The 21,439-nt window shown below is 46.5% G+C and overlaps 1 protein-coding gene across 1 annotated transcript in view; it reads left to right on the top strand.

Moving 5' to 3' along the window:
* Positions 1-6,167: 6,167 nt before the first annotated feature.
* Positions 6,168-21,439, top strand: part of LOC124778005 (UDP-glucosyltransferase 2-like) — a 101,313-nt gene continuing 86,041 nt past the window's right edge. The window contains exons 1-3 of the mRNA XM_047253578.1: positions 6,168-6,174; positions 6,751-6,929; positions 14,569-14,747. Coding sequence (XP_047109534.1) covers positions 6,168-6,174; positions 6,751-6,929; positions 14,569-14,747 — 365 coding nt within the window. The remainder of the gene's footprint in view (positions 6,175-6,750; positions 6,930-14,568; positions 14,748-21,439) is intronic.

The raw sequence follows: 21,439 nt of genomic DNA, 5'->3' as shown, positions 1-21,439 counted from the left end.
TGGGTCCGCATGAAGCTGTCTGAATTTCACTATTCAAAAAACAATTTCAGTCACAATATTACCACTAAACACTTCATTAAATCTTTCGTGACGAATTCTTGGCTCGTTTTGCTATTTTAATGTTCACACGTGTCTTTCTTTGGTGTTCACTTTTCACAGTTTTTCGTGCGGATTTGCGCGTTTGCACATTATAACACAGTTTATTGACACTATTATTCTCATCTAAAATGGCAAGAAAAAGTTTAGTCACAATCATAAGGTGCTATTACTTCATATTGTTCTCAATGCACTGTTTCTTGTCGCGATATTAAAGTTTATGCTCTGTCCCGATTCAACACTGGAAAATATTTTCTTCGCGTTAAATAAGATAAAATTACCTATTGTTCTTTGCGATTCGTCCGAAAAGTGTACCTGTCCTTTCACGGTAAGCCAAGGGTGTAACACTCTGGTTTGATCTTACTGATTTATCCCGCTCGATCGGGATCTGATAGCTGCCCAAATACACTTCTGGAAATGGAAAAAAGAACACATTGACACCGGTGTGTCAGACCCACCATACTTGCTCCGGACACTGCGAGAGGGCTGTACAAGCAATGATCACACGCACGGCACAGCGGACACACCAGGAACCGCGGTGTTGGCCGTCGAATGGCGCTAGCTGCGCAGCATTTGTGCACCGCCGCCGTCAGTGTCAGCCAGTTTGCCGTGGCATACGGAGCTCCATCGCAGTCTTTAACACTGGTAGCATGCCGCGACAGCGTGGACGTGAACCGTATGTGCAGTTGACGGACTTTGAGCGAGGGCGTATAGTGGGCATGCGGGAGGCCGGGTGGACGTACCGCCGAATTGCTCAACACGTGGGGCGTGAGGTCTCCACAGTACATCGATGTTGTCGCCAGTGGTCTGCGGAAGGTGCACGTGCCCGTCGACCAGGGACCGGACCGCAGCGACGCACGGATGCACGCCAAGACCGTAGGATCCTACGCAGTGCCGTAGGGGACCGCACCGCCACTTCCCAACAAATTAGGGACACTGTTGCTCCTGGGGTATCGGCGAGGACCATTCGCAACCGTCTCCATGAAGCTGGGCTACGGTCCCGCACACCGTTAGGCCGTCTTCCGCTCACGCCCCAACATCGTGCAGCCCGCCTCCAGTGGTGTCGCGACAGGCGTGAATGTAGGGACGAATGGAGACGTGTCGTCTTCAGCGATGAGAGTCGCTTCTGCCTTGGTGCCAATGATGGTCGTATGCGTGTTTGGCGCCGTGCAGGTGAGCGCCACAATCAGGACTGCATACGACCGAGGCACACAGGGCCAACACCCGGCATCATGGTGTGGGGAGCGATCTCCTACACTGGCCGTACACCACTGGTGATCGTCGAGGGGACACTGAATAGTGCACGGTACATCCAAACCGTCATCGAACCCATCGTTCTACCATTCCTAGACCGGCAAGGGAACTTGCTGTTCCAACAGGACAATGCACGTCCGCATGTATCCCGTGCCACCCAACGTGCTCTAGAAGGTGTAAGTCAACTACCCTGGCCAGCAAGATCTCCGGATCTGTCCCCCATTGAGCATGTTTGGGACTGGATGAAGCGTCGTCTCACGCGGTCTGCACGTCCAGCACGAACACTGGTCCAACTGAGGCGCCAGGTGGAAATGGCATGGCAAGCCGTTCCACAGGACTACATCCAGCATCTCTACGATCGTCTCCATGGGAGAATAGCAGCCTGCATTGCTGCGAAAGGTGGATATACACTGTACTAGTGCCGACATTGTGCATGCTCTGTTGCCTGTGTCTATGTGCCTGTGGTTCTGTCAGTGTGATCATGTGATGTATCTGACCCCAGCAATGTGTCAATAAAGTTTCCCCTTCCTGGGACAATGAATTCACGGTGTTCTTATTTCAATTTCCAGGAGTGCAGATATTAATTAATGTGACCATGTACCTAATGGGGCTGGCAATCGGATTGGACTGCTACGGAGTTGTTACATTCCATTTTGTCCTTCTCAAATGCTGTAATAATGATATGTCTGGTGCCAAGAAGAACAACAACACAGCTTCATTAATCAACAACCTATATTTATCACAAAAACACAAAGTAAAGAGACAGCCACTGCCTTCGTCGTACAGAATTAATAACGGCTAATCTCAGCACAGGCCTCTTTGTTATTCATCATCGTCACACGCAAATTTTAATCATTGTAATCCAACACTGCATTCCAACACTGCAATCCAAATAATGCCGGCGCGGTAGACGCGAAAATACAAATATCGGCACTGAAATATCACTGAATCACACTAGTAATTGTACTTGTTCACTTTCCCGTATATTTCTAACACAAAAGGGGTTAAACCGCGGCGATGGCCACCCCCTTTGTCGGTACGGCCTTGCATTACGGCCACCGGCCGCCCCACGGCCCGGCCCGCAGCCTGGGTCCCACTCTACTGCCTCAACACTCGCTCTCGCTCTCGCAACCCGACACACACTATCGATTGTTTGTCCTGTCGACCTGTGCTGTCGCAAAACTTATAGTAAGGGCCTACGGACCCCTTACAAGTTTTCTTAACATAATGGCATGGAACAAAAAGAAATTAAATCAGAACATCAATTACACAAGTTTACCGTAAAATCAGATGAAAAGAATTACTTAGATGTACAATAGTACAGAGTCGTTGTTGTTAGAAACCCCTGCTCATGTGTACTGCGAAGCCCTAGCGCCTGTTCTGTTTGCTTTAAGGACACAGTCTGTTTCATATAGAGTGCTGACGCTGCCCTAGATGAGGCTCCCTTGTACGACACACAGCACAAGACGCCGTTAATGTCTTCTCTCTCTAGGAGAAGAGACTTCTCGAGCAGCAAGTCGATAGCAGGCAGCCTGTTCTGCTGGTGTTCGTGGCTGCCACCATGAGCAGCCAGCCAACAACCGCCACTTGACAGGCTGTCCCGCTGCCCTTCGACAGACTGACTCTGGTAACCGCTGCCACTTGCTTGTTGCCCACGTGGCTCCACCCTCGAGAGCAGCCAGCCCCTCCCTCCCCAGCAAGGTGACGAACTTGCTGCAGTCGTGGCACTGCTCGGTACGACGGAGCCTGCTCTGTGCCGAGGAATCGCGGCACAATATTCTCATATTCTCCTTGTGGCGTCGGCATGTATTCTTGATTTATTGTTGTTTGCTGTTGCTTCTGATGGGAACAACCCTATCACTGAACTATTCACAGTAACTCACTATACGTGACGACCGTTCTCCTGTTACATCATTTTAGTCCCCTGTTCTCCCACCCTACGTTCATGTGAGCGGAAATCTCCATCTTGTTTCCTTTGCATTCACCGCACCCCCCACCACCTTCTCCTCTACGCTATCTAGACTGCGTCTTTACATTTCCCTAGCTCGGTCACACTTCTGATTCACAGTTCTCACAGTACACGCTGAAGATTCGTAGAATATTGCCCTCTCGTTGGCTGTTCAGTCTTCTTCTCGTGGCAGACCTCTCTAGGACTTCCCAGTGGGCGAATAAAAAGGAATCTTTTGCCAGTATAGAGGTCGTCACGAAATTATCTTCAATTACACGCCGCATGCGTGGATACACGCATCCCTATGCCATTGGTCACTGCAGATTCTTTCGCCTTTTAGGTGCAGTTTCCTACCCGAGCGGCAAGAAGCTGCTCCGAAACTATGTCTGTTCCTCCGCCCTCTTTGACAAGGCCGTTGGCAGAATGAGGGTGACTTTTTACACCTGAAGTCTTAATTACTTAAGCACTTGCTGTATTCCAACGCGGGACCCAGCACATATTGATCTTTAGTCAAAGACGCTATCCGTAGACCACAGATGCAACAAATCATGGACTAAAACCTTTTAAATAACTCATCATTTACTCTTTGGCGCCGGCCGGTGTGGCCGTGCGGTTCTAGGCACTACAGTCTGGAACCGCGAGACCGCTACGGTCGCAGGTTCGAATCCTGCCTCGGGCATGGATGTGTGTGATGTCCATAGGTTAGTTACGTTTAAGTAGTTCTAAATTCTAGAGGACTGATGACCACAGATGTTAAGTCCCATAGTGATCACGGCTATTTGAACCAACTCGTTGGCCATCTTTTACTAAGATACACACTAAGACAAATAGATAGTCGTTTTTATGATACAAACGGCATCTAACGTTCAAAAATATAAACGTGCGTACGAGAGAAAGTTCATGTAACGCCGTGTTGGAGAAGAGCAGAGTGTAAATGCGGAACACCAACATGGGGAAGAAAACGAATGCGACGATTACAAACCTCGAAAGTAATGTTACAAGAAGGTGTTGAAAAACATGTGAATCGATCGGGTATGGAATGATGGCGTCCTGTAACGAGTTAACGGGAAGAAATGCTTAATAAAGAAAATTGAGAGTCGGACGGATAGAATGGTTGGGCACATTAAAGAGGCTTTCCCGTCTTGATATTTCAAAAAATTATTTTCTTGCGTATTTTGACTCCTGGTGGTCTTGAGCGTATGTGATCAAAAGGATCATGTCGGGAAAGTAATCTTTATACCTGAAAATCAATCCTTCAGACCAAAGCAGCATCGATGCTAGAACTGCGGCTAGAGAGACTGGCTTTTTAGAAAATAAGATCTTACAATAGTAGCAGATTAACATGTAAGCAGAAAGATTTTAAAATTATATGCACAGAAGTCGAATTCAAAACTTTAAGTGCTTATTTCTCGACACATAGATTTTAAAATTGTTCACATAAAAAAACTGATAGGTAAAATTTGATTCCATTTTCTATTTAATACAACATAATTCTGATGTGAACCTCAAAACAAAAATACATTTTCACAGTGCTCGTTATTTATTAACATTTAAAAGCAACAAAATACGTAGGTTGCGTTTCAGTACCTGCGTTTCAAGCGGCCATCATTTTGAAATGCACTTCAGAAATTTTGATTTTCGAGGGTCATGCCATCGAGAATTTAATTATGATAATGTAAATATGTTTATTTTTTATTGTAGACGTATTTTTCACCCTCAAGTGTGCGAACTGTTTGACTGATCAATTCCCCATTTTGTGATGCATAGGCTCATAAATTTATCGTCCAAATATTAACAAATAGTTTCTAGGATATCTACTTTTGTTTGTTAATAAAGATTTGTACGGAAAAACAATTTTTTCATAAAAATTAGGCTAAAAGACCGGAAAGCCCCTTAACGGCATGACTTGTTGTTCGGAAATGTAGCTTAGGGGCGGTGAAAGGAATGGGTGGCAGCGGCAAGACTAGATACGAATACGTAGAGTAAATATTTGGCGATGTCGCATTGCTGCAGTTATGCTATTACGAGGAAGACAGCTGACAAGCAACAGGAATGGAGAAACAACCACAGACATCGAAACAACAACGTCCAATGCGTCACATTACAACACTTACACTGTCACTTTGGGCGCAAATACTGTGCGACATCTATCTCTCTCAAAGAGAGCTCGTCTATGCTGTAAAAATACACCGCAGTTGCACAACTTTCCAGCCGGCCGCGGTGGTCTAGCGGTTCTAGGCGCTCAGTCCGGAGCCGCGCGACTGCTACGGTCGCAGGTTCGAATCCTGCCTCGGGCATGGATGTGTGTGATGTCCTTAGGTTAGTTAGGTTTAAGTAGTTCTAAGTTCTAGGGGACTGATGACCATAGATGTTAAGTCCCATAGTGCTCAGAGCCATTTGAACCATTTGAACCACAACTTTACAAGTTACGGTCGAAATATGTATCCTAAAATTTGCTTCTCATCTCTGTCCCGTATCTTAATGGCAATACTGCTACAGCATGTGACATTTGATGACATCTAAACGGAAGTATTGCCACTGAGCGTGAGAAGATGAACGTACACTTTATCAATTGCGTTATCTATGGCTGGCAATACTGCTACATCATGTGACATTTGACGGTATCTGAAAGAGAGTATTACTACTCACCATGAGCAGCAGAATACACACTTTATCAGTTGCGTTATCCACGGTACGCTTACTCTACAAGATAAGAACACCTGCACACAAAAGCAGATACCTCAGTTGCAAGACAGAATCCCGCTCTGTGCTAGACATGCAGTTCTGAGATTACGACACGGGGATGTAAAGCAAAACCAGGGCAGCTCTGCGAAATCTGAGCGCTTCTTACAGGCGCCGTCCAGCCAAAATGAACAGTAAGAATCTTATATAAAATTTAAATTCACTTTTATCAGTGAATGGCGAAAGATCTCAGTAATAGCAGAATTTCAATATTTTTTTTAATTTTAATTTTTTAAATATTGTAGTACTTACTGGTTTTCTGAAAGTATTGAAATGAGTGAGACGTAATGGCTAAGCCGATTTTTTTGACATTAGTAGCTTGTTTGCGGTTGAGCGACAACTGCAACTGGCAGTACAGATATTCATTTGATGCCTAGTTATTTGAACACTTTCAAGCGTAGGCCTTGGTATGAAAGAAATCCAACATTTATATAGTCATTGTGTACATGTCTGACTGCACTTCCCATTTGTGAGTAACTATGCCTATAAATTCAAATGTTTGTCAAGAGGATAGAAAGATGAGACCACCAGGCAAAGCAGATAGTTAATACAAATTTAAGCATTGTCAGACGTCGGTACTTGTAATGATCATGAGCTGCCCTGGAATCACATCTGTAGTCTCAAATTAGCCATTTTTATTTTTGTACGTTGCTTTCTATCCAGAAGTTTAGACTGCAATCTAAATCTGTATTTTTAAATCGTTGTTCCAGGGTGGTTGCTCAACGTAGTTCTACTGATGGTGGTGCTGGTGCGCGATGCGTCCGCCTCCAAGATACTGATCGTAGCACCAACAGCATCCATCAGCCACCAAAAGCCATTTCAAATTTTAACGAAGGCTTTGCTTCAACGCGGCCACGAGGTTACGTTTTTCACAACCGATCCCCTCACGGTGAGTTGTCTTTCAAAATTCTTCGGCATAATCGTTATCTGCAAATGTATACATTTTAGGATAGGTTTCATCGTGACCGTTATGAATATCAATTGAAATAACAAATTACTCTAATCAGCCATATCCATTGTTTTTCCACTAAACTTTTCGGAGGCTTATACTTCCGTCTCTAAATATATAAAGCCAAATAATGTCATGAACGGTTTCTGTCTACGACTCTTGAACCTGTGGCGCTGTTTTTCAGTGGTCACTAGCAGTTTTTAAAGGAGTGTTTCCATAATCCACTTTCCGTAAACTCCACTAAACACATATGGCGTATTCTTCTAGAAAATAATCTTGCTACACTGATCACTTTGGTTCGCAGAAACATAATGCAGTTCCCTACTGGTCAGTGAGCCAATGTATCTAAACACTATCTTCTAGTAGCCCAAGGGGTCTTACATGAAATAAGAATGAAAATTGGGCTTTAATTAATAAAACTCTAATGAAAATGGGAAATTAATGCTGTTGTTCGGTTTATCATGTCTTTTATCATGCTGTTACTCATCGGAAAGCATTACTGAACACGTTGCCGAAAGTTTTAGAGCCACTGAAGACACATTCTTCCTCTATAAAGCTAGATCCTTATTTCTCGATAATTTAGCCCTCGAAGTCAATCTATCTGAGCCAGAACGCGGGACGAAACTCTTCTAAGATGGGCTGTAACAGCCCACGGCCAATGAGCTTTGTTGCTGCCTAATGTAAGTAAGTACCTCACCAATTTGAGCAACCACAGGCTTCCATTAACTGGCGTATTGTTTCAAAAGTCCAGACAAACTTTAACATTCAATATCTTTACGTTAAGAGAATATAATGAAAAAAAATTTTCCCGTATAAATACTGTCTGTTTCATATAATCTCTGCCATAGAGCGGACGTGATGCACTAATAGATTACACAACATTAGGTCCAAGCTGATACAAAATTACACAACCAGCAGTTGACCGGTGTTGCCTGGTGAAACGTTGTTGTGATGCATCGAGTAAGGAGGAGAAATGCCTACCATCACGTATCCGACTTTGATAAAGGTCGGATTGTAGCCTATCGCGATTGCGGTTTATCGTAGCGCGACATTGCTGCTCGCGTTGGTCGAGATCCAATGACTGCTGGCAGAATATGGAATCGGTGGGTTAAGGAGGGTAATACGGAACGCCGTGCTGGATCCAAACGGCCTCGTATAACTAGCAGTCGAGATGACAGGCATCTTATCCGCATGGCTGTAGCGGATCGTGCAGCCACGTCTCGATCCCCGAGTCAACAGATGGGAACGTTTGCAAGAGAACAATCATCTGCACGAACAGTTGGACGACGTTTGCAGCAGCATGAACTATCAGCTCGTACACCATGGCTGCGGTTACCCTTGACGCTGCATCACAGACAGGTGCGCCTGCGATGGTGTACTCAACGAAGAACCTGGGTGCACGAATGGCAAACGTCATTTTTTTCCGGATGAATCCAGGTTCTGTTCACAGCATCATGATGGTCGCATCCTTGTTTGGCGACATCGCGGTGAACGCACATTGGAAGCGTGTATTAGTCATCGCCATACTGGCGTATCACCCGGCGTGATGGTTACACGTCTTGGTCACCTCTTGTTCGCATTGACGGCACTTTGAACAGTGGACGTTGCTTTTCAGATCTGTTACGACCCACGGATCCCTGCGAAATCCTGTAATTCAGCAGGATAATGCACGACCGCATATTGCAGGTCCTGTACGAGCCTTTCTGGATTCAGAAAATGTTCGACTGCTGATCTGGCCAGGACATTCTCCAGATCTTTCACCAATTGAAAAGTCTGGTCAATGGTGGCCGAGCAACTGGCTCGTCACAATACGCCAGTCACTACTCTTGATGAACTGTGGTATCGTGTTGAAGCTGCATGGACAGCTGTACCTGCACCCGCCATCCAAGCTCTGTTTGACTCAATGCCTAGGCGTATCAAGACCTTTATTACGGCCAGATGTGATTGTTGTGGGTACTGGTTTCTCAGGATCTGTGCATCCAAATTGCGTGAAAATGTAATCACAGGCAGTTCTGATATAATATATTTGTCCAATGAATACCCGTTTATCATCTGCATTTCTCATTGGTGTATGTCGCCGTTTATTCCCTGGGGTGGTGCAGAATTATCCTACTAAATTCACTCGCTAATAACAGTATTTTGTTATTTCGATAAACATCCCGAATGATTGTCACATAACCGGTAACATAAAGGTAGAAAATTCTTGTTTTTGAGTCCAGAAAGCTCTATGCAACAGAAACTGCAGATCACTTTGCCATTTTCATTGCGGCATATTCATGTCTGGGGTAATAATAGAGGGCTGTTTGACTGGGTTGTCTGCTAGCGTAGTGAAAGGTGTTTGCTACTGCAAAGGGGGTCTGGTTTGTTTTCGGTTCTCATCTCGATGGAAGCATAGACTATCAGTGATGCAATTTTAAGAAATTCTCGCGCCCCCAATACTTTTTATTGCACCTTTATTCTGTACCAGCGCCTGTCGGTGTCAATATAAAACTCTTGCAGAATTTCATACTTATTACTGCCTACTTTTTCCGCTTCTGTCAATAAGTGAATTGACTTAAATGTGGCACTGAATGATTTTTAACTGAATTTCGTTACGTATCTTCACGAATTGCTAAATTTGCAAACTTTCATGGTAGGTCAGCAACAGTAACCCAGTATCACTGGTCTGGACGTTGACACCGACCGTTTCGCGGCCGAATGCGCATAATATGTTGCTAATTCGTAACAATCTGGGGTACTTTGTCTTACTAAAACAGTCATGTTATCTCGATAAGCTAAAATTCATTTTCGTTAGTACAGTTCATACTAATTAGCGTTTCTTCTTTCATTTATATCCTATATTTACGTGTTGTGTTTAACACATTAATCTGTATTAATAAAGCGTTACACATGTGTAGTGTGCGTACTGTAAGACCTTCGGTACACACACCATCAGATTATTTGACTTGTCGCTCTAACGAAGTAGGCAACGGTCAGCAATATGTCTCGTGGTCTTATCGTGGCTTGTTTATCTTCTGCCGTTAGGTCAGAAGATAGAAATGCCACTTGCACGCTCAGAGTAGCAGATTGACGGTGACCAACTTTAAACAGAACTTGATTAATTTTCACACACATTTATTAAAATAATAAAACACATAGATATTACGTAACTTAATTCTGGATGCTGTTTACAGTTGACAGTCTGAAGTTCCCTTGGTCTTGGTACGTTAATCTTATTCTCACATATCTCTGATACTTGACAAAGTGTCTATACATTTCTCCTAATGGCTATGTACAGGAATATGATAATCTTATTAGGTGCAGACTGAAACTTGACTACAGACTAATGCAGACTAATGGAGACTGACTAATTGGAGGTCTGTACACTCGTTATAATACCTCGCGCGTTCAGGTATCACTGCGCGAGGTCGATCTGCGAGGAGAAAAGGTTCTACGTTAGCAGCAATCTCATTGGCTGCGTTACATATTAATACGCGGATCGGCGGAAGCAGAATTTGGTCCGTCTCTAAAGCAGCGCCATCTCGTAGTGCAGAGACGAACGAGCGCTGCGCCTGCGCTGTTGTGCTTAGCGGGGCGCGCCCTAGTGGGAAAGTTGTGTACGTGCTGACTACGCAGAACTATGTACACAACAACATGATTGAAAACAGTCTGACAAAGTTCGGATGGATTTTCAATTTCAGGCCTGTGCATAGTATGTTGGCAGCACTTCGTCGCCTTGCCCGTTATGCTGTGTAGCAGACTTTAAAGCTGCGTGGATCAGTATAACGAAAAGGCGACGGGTCGCGCTCGTTTTGTCTACGACTGTACATGACTGCTGGCAGTTGTGGTCACTGGAATGTACGGTCGCAAGAAGACCGGTCTCTGTACTGCCACGTGGCACTCCTGAGATGGAAGACCATCATTGTGTTCAGCGTATGGCTCTGACGCATCGTACTGCATCTGCAGAAGCAATTTGAGCATCACTTGGCACCGCTGTTACGAATAGATTGCTCCGAGGACATCTCCAAGCCAGACGCCCTGTTGCTTGCGTTCCACTGGCCGCAAACCACTGACGTTTATGTCTTTAGTGGTGTCACGCGAGAGCTCATTGGATGGCACTGTGGCAGGCTGATGTGTTTTGATGAAAGCTGGTCATGCCTCTCGAACTGGTCAAAGATAAGGAAGGGAACTGAGCACTTCGTTTTGAAACAAACCACATTCGTATTTGTCTTAAGCGGGGGAACTCAATGTCGATGAGCAGACGGGGAGCTGAAGGGCCGTTCTCTTGAATACCAGTCTACATCTACATCTACATGATCACTCTGCAATTCACATTTAAGTGCTGGACAGAGGGTTCATCGAACCACAATCATACTATCTCTCTACCATTCCACTCCCGAACAGCGCGCGGAAAAAACGAACACCTAAACCTTTCTATTCGAGCTCTGATTTCTCTTATTTTATTTTGATGATCGTTCCTACCTATGTAGGTTGGGCTCAACAAAATATTTTCGCATTCGGAAGAGAAATTGGTGACTGAAATTTCGTAAATAGATCTCGCCGCGACGAAAAACGTCTTTGCTTTAATGACTTCCATCCCAACTCGCGCATCATATCTGCCACACTCTCTCCCCTATACAAAACGAGCTGCCCTTTTTTGCACCATTTCAATGTCCTCTGTCAATCCCACCTGGTAAGGATCCCACACCGCGCAACAATATTCTGACAGAGGACGAATGAGTGTAGTGTAAGCTGTCTCTTTAGTGGACTTGTTGTATCTTCTAAGTGTCCTGCCAATGAAATGCAACCTTTGGCTCGCCTTCCCCACAATATTACCTATGTGGTCTTTCCAACTGAAGCTGCTCGTAATTTTAACACCCAGGTACTTAGTTGAATTGACAGCCTTGAGAATTGTACTATTTATCGAGTAATCGAATTCCAACGTATTTCTTTTGGAACTCATGTGGATCACCTCACACTTTTCGTTATTTAGCGTCAACTGCAACCTGCCACACCATACAGCAATATTTTCTAAATCGCTTTGCAACTGATACTGGTCTTCGGATGACCTTACTAGACGGTAAATTACAGCATCATCTGCGAACAGCCTAAGAGAACTGCTCAGATTGTCGCCCAGGTCATTTATATACACTCCTGGAAATTGTAATAAGAACACCGTGAATTCATTGTCCCAGGAAGGGGAAACTTTATTGACACATTCCTGGTGTCAGATACATCACATGATCACACTGACAGAACCACAGGCACATAGACACAGGCAACAGAGCATGCACAATGTCGGCACTAGTACAGTGTATATCCACCTTTCGCAGCAATGCAGGCTGCTATTCTCCCATGGAGACGATCGTAGAGATGCTGGATGTAGTCTTGTGAAACGGCTTGCCATGCCATTTCCACCTGGCGCCTCAGTTGGACCAGCGTTCGTGCTGGACGTGCAGACCGCGTGAGACGACGCTTCATCCAGTCCCAAACATGCTCAATGGGGGACAGATCCGGAGATCTTGCTGGCCAGGGTAGTTGACTTACACCTTCTAGAGCACGTTGGGTGGCACGGGATACATGCGGACGTGCATTGTCCTGTTGGAACAGCAAGTTCCCTTGCCGGTCTAGGAATGGTAGAACGATGGGTTCGATGACGGTTTGGATGTACCGTGCACTATTCAGTGTCCCCTCGACGATCACCAGTGGTGTACGGCCAGTGTAGGAGATCGCTCCCCACACCATGATGCCGGGTGTTGGCCCTGTGTGCCTCGGTCGTATGCAGTCCTGATTGTGGCGCTCACCTGCACGGCGCCAAACACGCATACGACCATCATTGGCACCAAGGCAGAAGCGACTCTCATCGCTGAAGACGACACGTCCCCATTCGTCCCTCCATTCACGCCTGTCGCGACACCACTGGAGGCGGGCTGCACGATGTTGGGGCGTGAGCGGAAGACGGCCTAACGGTGTGCGGGACCGTAGCCCAGCTTCATGGAGACGGTTGCGAATGGTCCTCGCCGATACCCCAGAAGCAACAGTGTCCCTAATTTGCTGGGAAGTGGCGGTGCGGTCCCCTACGGCACTGCGTAGGATCCTACGGTCTTGGCGTGCATCCGTGCGTCGCTGCGGTCCGTTCCCAGGTCGACGGGCACGTGCACCTTCCGCCGACCACTGGCGACAACATCGATGTACTGTGGAGACCTCACGCCCCACGTGTTGAGCAATTCGGCGGTACGTCCACCCGGCCTCCCGCATGCCCACTATACGCCCTCGCTCAAAGTCCGTCAACTGCACATGCGGTTCACGTCCACGCTGTCGCGGCATGCTACCAGTGTTAAAGACTGCGATGGAGCTCCGTATGCCACGGCAAACTGGCTGACACTGACGGCGGCGGTGCACAAATGCTGCGCAGCTAGCGCCATTCGACGGCCAACACCGCGGTTCCTGGTGTGTCCGCTGTGCCGTGCGTGTGATCATTGCTTGTACAGCCCTCTCGCAGTGTCCGGAGCAAGTATGGTGGGTCTGACACACCGGTGTCAATGTGTTCTTTTTTCCATTTCCAGGAGTGTAGATCAGGAACAGCAGAGGTCCCAGGACGCTTCCTTGGGGAACACCTGATATCACTTCAGTTTTACTCGATGATTTGCCGTCTATTACTACGAACTGCGACCTTCCTGAGAGGAAATCACAAATCCAGTCGCACAACTGAGACGATACCCCATAGGCATGCAGCTTGATTAGAAGTTGTTTGTGAGGAACGGTGTCGACAACTTTCCGGAAATCTAGAAATACGGAATCAGCTTGAGATCCCCTGTCGATAGCGGCCATTACTTAGTGCGAATAAAGAGCTAGCTGCGTTGCACAAGTACGATGTTTTCTGAAACCATACTGATTACGCATCAATAGGTCGTACCCTTCGAGGTGATTCATAATGTTTGAATACAGTATATGCTCCAAACCCTACTGCAAACCGACGTCAATGATATAGGTCTGTATTTAAATGCATTACTCCTACTACCCTTCTTAAACGCTGGTGCGACCTGCGAAATTTTCCAATCTGTAGGTACAGATCTATCGGTGAGCGAGCGGTTGTACATGGTTGCTAACTAAGGAGCTATTGTATCAGAGTAATCTGAAAGGAACCTAATCGGTATACAATCTGGACCTGAAGACTTGTCCGTATCAAGCGATTTGAGTTGCTTCGCAACCCCTAAGGTATCTACTTCTAAGAAACTCATGCTAGCAGCTGTTCGTGTTTCAAATTCTGGAATATTCCACTCGTCTTCCCTGGTGAAGGAATTTCGGAAAACTGCGTTCAATAACTCCGCTTTAGCGGCACAGTCGTCGGTAACAGTACCATCGGAACTGCGCAGGGAAGGTATTGACTGCGTCTTGCCGCTTGTGTACTTTACATACGACCAGAATTTCTTCGGATTTTCCGATGTCTTAATCACTCCGCCATTTCGTCCGTGCTTCTGCACCTTTGACAGGACCGTCTATCGAACCTTAGCGTTAGAGGGCAAAAATACACTGATTTACTGTGTAATATGCACATAGTTATGATCTACTCTAATATTTATGCTTTCTTTTTCTTCAGATATCCCACGAGAATCTTACACAGATCGATATATCTGTGACATACAAACTGATGAGGCAAATGGATTTTGTAGCTATGACTGATATGTCACCTGTATTGTCTGTTGCGATTTCATCAGACATGGGGGTTAACGTGGTTCGGGCGCAGCTGAGTGAGCCGGCGGTACAGGATTTCATTAGGTGAGTACGTTTCTAATTTACTCATGTCATTTATTTCGTGGAATGATGTACCAGATATTGGCTTTGTCAGGGATTTTCGGCCGACGTTTGTTTAACGATTTTCCTGACGATTCGCCAGCGCGTATGGCTGTCATTCTGACAGGTCCCTCCGCAAATACCGGTGGCGGACAATGCCAGTCATTCGTGCAAATGGTGAACTCCAGGAAAATCGTTTAGTAGACATCGGCCGAATATCCCGAGACACATGCTGATGGGCAGTTCGTCAGAAAGTGTCTACAGAAGTCTCAACGGTTTTGTATCTCGTGGAACGGCCAGTTAGCGAGCATATGCTTTCTTAATACTATAAAGATATTCCCTGTAGTTGATCCTATCGTCACGCTGTAATAATGAACAGCGTTTAGTCCGTTGTTGCAAGTGACTTTCATTAAGTAAGTGAATTCACTAGACACCGCCACAACTTACAACAGCGTCCGGTAACAATTCTTCAGATCATGCTCTATAGAAGAGCCATCAATATTTCGTTAGTTGTTACAAGTTGACCCTTTCACACCATATTTGCTAAGATAGTCAAAGATTTCTCGGCTGCCCTACCAAAATCCGTGTTTCCTCTCATCTTGTCATAGTTCAGACGACGCTCTTCAACTTCACTTACGAGAAATTGGCAAATATTGGCGTTGAGCTCTTCTGATTCTTTTTTTTTTTTTTTTAACGCTGTGTTTCAGTACATGCTGTCTTCTTTTTTATTTCCTTTTCTTTCTCGCAGCGGCACATACACAAGTTATAAAGGTTAATTGCCTTTTTTAACAACAGTAATAAAAACCTTTTCAAACACCAGACGCGTTTTGCTTTATTTTAAAGCATATTCAGTGGTTAGATTTTTTGCTGTTTATTTTATTCTTCTTGATATTCTACGTGTACGTGTCGAGGATTTGCATTTACACACAGCAGTTTCACTGCACTTAACATATTTACACTTCTGTGCACTGTCCTCTCATTTTGCTTGTTTTGCTTTGCTATTGCTGGATGATTACACCCGCTTGTTTCTCTCTTTCATGAGGCTCGAGTAATTTCTAGTCATCGAGCTACATTAAAATTGTAGGATAGTAAAACAAACAATGAGCATCGCCCTCTCTGCAGCCCCTCATAGGCATCACTAATGTGCTATCAAATATTTGTTTAAATCGGTGGCTCCATTGAAGACAGTCTCAGCACATACCACACTTGCTCTTACCTCCTATGACAATCCGTAACTTTATCATGTCCAATTTCCTATTTTCCCTTCATCACTTCCGTGAACTCTTTCACCGTGTCGTAGTGAAGAGTTGTCGGTCCGTGCACACTATAAATTTTTATTTACGTCGCTGTTAGTATTCGTAAGCCGGTCGTTGAAACTTCGAACTGCCGCAGCCTCGATTAGGGGCATGCTGACTTCAGTTTTGTGGACGCTAGTGCCCCTACTCCTCGAAAATGGCTGTACGCACTTCCCGTTGGCTCGAGTGATTTCGGATTATCAAGCTACATTAAAATTCAGATACCTCATGATTCTTCACTTAAATGACGATGACGTTTTCAAAAAGCCGACACAGATAAAACTGATCGCTATCTGACCTCAGGGGCAGTTCATGTTCGTAGTCTCGATCAGATACGAATTTACAGACAATTTTGCTTCCATCTAGAGGCACTATTGTACTTTCTAGTGTACTTCCTTGTTCCAATCCTCTCGCTTGCAGTTGGGAAATTCTTTTACCTCTGCATTCTACACTACTGGCCATTAAAATTGCTACACCACGAAGATGACGTGCTATAGACGCGAAATTTAACCGACAAGCAGAAGATGCTGTGATATGCAAATGATTAGCTTTTCAGAGCAATCACACAAGGTTGGCGCCGGTGGCGACACCTACAACGTGCTGAAATGAGGAAAGTTTCCAACCGATTTCTCATACACAAACAGCAGTTGACCGGCGTTGCCTCGTGAAACGTTGTTGTGATGCCTCGTGAAAGGAGGAGAAATGCCTACCATCACGTTTCCGATTTTTACAAAGGTAGGATTGTAGCCTATCGCGATTGTGGTTTATCGTATCGCGACATTACTGCTCGCGTTGGTCGAGATCCAGTGACTGTTAGCAGAATATGGAATCGGTGGGTTCAGGAGGGTAATACGGAACGCCGTGCTGGATCCCAACGGCCTCGTATCACTAGCAGTGGAGATGATAGACATCTTATCCGTATCGCTCTAACGGATCGTGCAGCCACGTCTCGATCCCTGAGTCAACAGATGAGGACGTTTGCAAGACAACAACCATATTCACGAACACTTCGACGACGTTTGCAGAAGCGTGGACTATCAGCTCGGAGACCATGGCTGCGGTTACCCTTGGCGCTGCATCACAGACAGGAGCGCCTGCCTTGGTGTACTCAACGACGAACCTGGGTGCACGAATGACAAAACGTCATTTTTTTTCGGATGAATCCAGTTTATGTTTACAGTATCATGATGGTCGCATCCGTGTTTGGCGACATCGCGGTGAACGCATGTTGGAAGCGTCTATTCGTCATCGCCATACTGATCACCCGGCGTGATGGTATGGGGTGCCATTGGTTACACGTCTCGGTCGCCTCTTGTTCCCATTGACGGCACTTTGAACAGAGGATGTTACAGTTCAGATGTGTTACGACCCGTGGCTCTAGCCTTCATTCGATCCCTGTGAAACCCTACATTTCAACAGGATAATGCGCGAATGCATGTTGCAGGTCCTGTACGGGCCTTTCTGGATACAGAAAATGTTCGACTGCTACCCTGGCCAGCACATTCTCCAGACCTCTCACCAATCGAAAACGTCTGGTGAATGGTGGCCAAGCAACTGGCTCGTCACAATATGCCAGTCACTACTCTCGATGAACTGTGGTATCGTGTTGAAGCTGCATGGGCAGCTGTGCCTGTACACGCTCTGTTTAACGTATCAAGGCCGTTATTAGGGCCAGAGGTGATTGTTCTGGGTACTGATTTCTCAGGATCTATGCACCCAAAATTGCGTGAAAATGTAATCACATGTCAGTTCCAGTATAATATATTTGTCCAATGAATAACCGGTTATCATTGCATTTCTTCTTGGTGTAGCAATTTTAATGGCCAGTAGTGTACATTGCGTTGGAGTCCAAGTTCTCACACCTGCCACCTCACTGAAAAGTTACTTCCTTGCTTCCGTTCCAATCGATTCCTGTTCGGCAAACAGTCGTGGAACCCTGGATGTATCGGTGGTGTGAAATTCGTATCACGATGGTTTGAGGTATTGCTGTGAAGGTCATGCCACTCTGTAAGCATTCTCGGCACTCTTTGGATGCCTCTCTCACACTCCTCATCTCTACACTCCTGGAAATGGAAAAAAGAACACATTGACACCGGTGTGTCAGACCCACCATACTTGCTCCGGACACTGCGAGAGGGCTGTACAAGCAATGATCACTCGCACGGCACAGCGGACACACCAGGAACCGCGGTGTTGGCCGTCGAATGGCGCTAGCTGCGCAGCATTTGTGCACCGCCGCCGTCAGTGTCAGCCAGTTTGCCGTGGCATACGGAGCTCCATCGCAGTCTTTAACACTGGTAGCATGCCGCGACAGCGTGGACGTGAACCGTATGTGCAGTTGACGGACTTTGAGCGAGGGCGTATAGTGGGCATGCGGGAGGCCGGGTGGACGTACCGCCGAATTGCTCAACACGTTGGGCGTGAGGTCTCCACAGTACATCGATGTTGTCGCCAGTGGTCGGCGGAAGGTGCACGTGCCCGTCGACCTGGGACCGGACCGCAGCGACGCACGGATGCACGCCAAGACCGTAGGATCCTACGCAGTGCCGTAGGGGACCGCACCGCCACTTCCCAGCAAATTAGGGACACTGTTGCTCCTGGGGTATCGGCGAGGACCATTCGCAACCGTCTCCATGAAGCTGGGCTACGGTCCCGCACACCGTTAGGCCGTCTTCCGCTCACGCCCCAACATCGTGCAGCCCGCCTCCAGTGGTGTCGCGACAGGCGTGAATGGAGGGACGAATGGAGACGTGTCGTCTTCAGCGATGAGAGTCGCTTCTGCCTTGGTGCCAATGATGGTCGTATGCGTGTTTGGCGCCGTGCAGGTGAGCGCCACAATCAGGACTGCATACGACCGAGGCACACAGGGCCAACACCCGGCATCATGGTGTGGGGAGCGATCTCCTACACTGGCCGTACACCACTGGTGATCGTCGAGGGGACACTGAATAGTGCACGGTACATCCAAACCGTCATCGAACCCATCGTTCTACCATTCCTAGACCGGCAAGGGAACTTGCTGTTCCAACAGGACAATGCACTTCCGCATGTATCCCGTGCCACCCAACGTGCTCTAGAAGGTGTAAGTCAACTACCCTGGCCAGCAAGATCTCCGGATCTGTCCCCCATTGAGCATGTTTGGGACTGGATGAAGCGTCGTCTCACGCGGTCTGCACGTCCAGCACGAACGCTGGTCCAACTGAGGCGCCAGGTGGAAATGGCATGGCAAGCCGTTCCACAGGACTACATCCAGCATCTCTACGATCGTCTCCATGGGAGAATAGCAGCCTGCATTGCTGCGAAAGGTGGATATACACTGTACTAGTGCCGACATGGTGCATGCTCTGTTGCCTGTGTCTATGTGCCTGTGGTTCTGTCAGTGTGATCATGTGATGTCTCTGACCCCAGGAATGTGTCAATAAAGTTTCCCCTTCCTGGGACAATTAATTGACGGTGTTCTTATTTCAAGTTCCAGGAGTGTATTAATCTCCCCACTCCTACCAAAGTCTCTAGAGTACCCCAGCCACTGCTTTTCTGCTCATCTGCAGACAGACCTGATTCCCTCACTGAACGCGCCTCCCTCTCCCTCCAACACCCCCCCTCCCCCCCTCCCCCCCCCCCTTTCCCCCAATGCCGCCAAGGCCAACGTCGACTGACTGACTGAGCATTGTTATAGTCATAGTCTGAATACTGTCTGCCAGTTTTCCACACAACATTGAGACCTAAGATCTAATCATCTATGGACGTTTACGCATTGAAATACAGTTTATTTTAATGGGTTATGTGGGATATGCACACTGTCATCACAGTGGCTCCTTCTCTGTTGCCTGTGGCATGCGGTCTGCACGTGGTTCTGACCATTCAAAAGACGCATGGCAACTGCACCATACAGTCGGTGTTGTACATTCTGCTGTGCGTAATAATATCTATGTAGCCATTCTACTTATTTAGGTAACCACACATAATTGTCAAAATAACCTAATGGCGCTGCAACCAAATCTTCCCAGTACAAAATCGTAACATGTGTTCTATACTCGTGGCAACAGTTCTACAGGGTGAAAAGTATTTAAACCGACAAACTCTAGGAGATTGTAGGGGACATCAAAACAAATATTTTTCCTTAATATATATATTTTTTTCCTTTGAGGATTATTCAAACCGGTGGAGGCCGTATTACGCTCTTCGGTTGTTAGAGGCCGTATTACAATCTTCTATTGTTAGAGGACGTGTTACGCTCTTCAATTGTAGGCAACTGCTGTCCACCAGTGTTGTAGTGCATTGTCTCTGTTTACTAATGGAGCGATACACCTGGAGTGAGTACACTCATATGGTTGGTGCGTACTGCGTAGCGCACCACAACGGACGAGCTGCACAGCGGGTTTATCAACAACAATATCCTAATCGCCGTATCCCGCATCATTCGAACCTTTGCTGCTGTGCACCAACATGTGCGTGAGACCGGGTCACTTAGCAGATTGTCGCACGGTAACAACGCTGCAATTTGAGGAACCTGTCTTGCAGCATGTGGAGCGGGATCCTTCAATCAGCACTCGTGCAATTGCACGTAACATGGAGACGAATCAGACGAATGTAAGAACAGGCCTTCGAGAGTAATTGTTACGTCCATTTCACTTACAGCGTGTCCACAACTTGGAACCAGTTGATTATCCACCCAGAGCACAGTTTTCGCAGTGGTACCTGGAACAGTGTGAAATGCATCCTACATTTCCATCCTCTGTGTTGTTTACCGATGAAGCAACGTTCAGGCGTGACGGAGTCTTCAACATGCACAAATCGCATATTTGGAGTGAGGATAACCTACATGCCATAGTTACTAGCGCTCATCAAGTGCGGTTCTTCTTTATTGTGTGGGTCGGTGTTGTTGGGGACTGCTTAATTGGTCCGTATCTGCTACCTAGGCCATTAAATGGGAGGGACTATTACAATTTTCTCGCCAGAGCATTGCCAGAATTGCTGGAAGACGTCCAGCTCCCTACAAGACAACGCATGTGGTTCCAACATGACGGGGCGCCGGCATATTTCAGTCGTCGTGTGCGTCAATTCCTGGACCGACGTTTCCCAGAAACGTGGATTGGCAGAGGTGGTCCTGTACCATGGCCTGCTCGAGCCCCAGATATGTCCCCTCTGGGCTTTTCTTGTGTGGGGAGAGATGCGCAACCTTGTTTACACAAATTCTGTTGGATCAGAAGAGGAACTGGTTGCCCGGATAGTAGCAGCAGCAAGAACAATTCAAGATACTCCTGGGGTTTTTGCCCACGTCAGGCAGAACATGATCCGTCGGCGTAACCTTTGTTTACGTGTCAATGGAGGCATGTTTGAAAATCTACTTTAACTGAAATTGGGTTGTTTTAATATATTGTC

The sequence above is a fragment of the Schistocerca piceifrons genome, chromosome 2, assembly GCF_021461385.2.
Source record: "Schistocerca piceifrons isolate TAMUIC-IGC-003096 chromosome 2, iqSchPice1.1, whole genome shotgun sequence".
NCBI classification, from domain to species: domain Eukaryota; kingdom Metazoa; phylum Arthropoda; class Insecta; order Orthoptera; family Acrididae; genus Schistocerca; species Schistocerca piceifrons.
The sequence above is the reverse complement of the archived record's forward strand: the minus strand, read 5'-3'. Positions and strand labels throughout refer to the sequence as shown.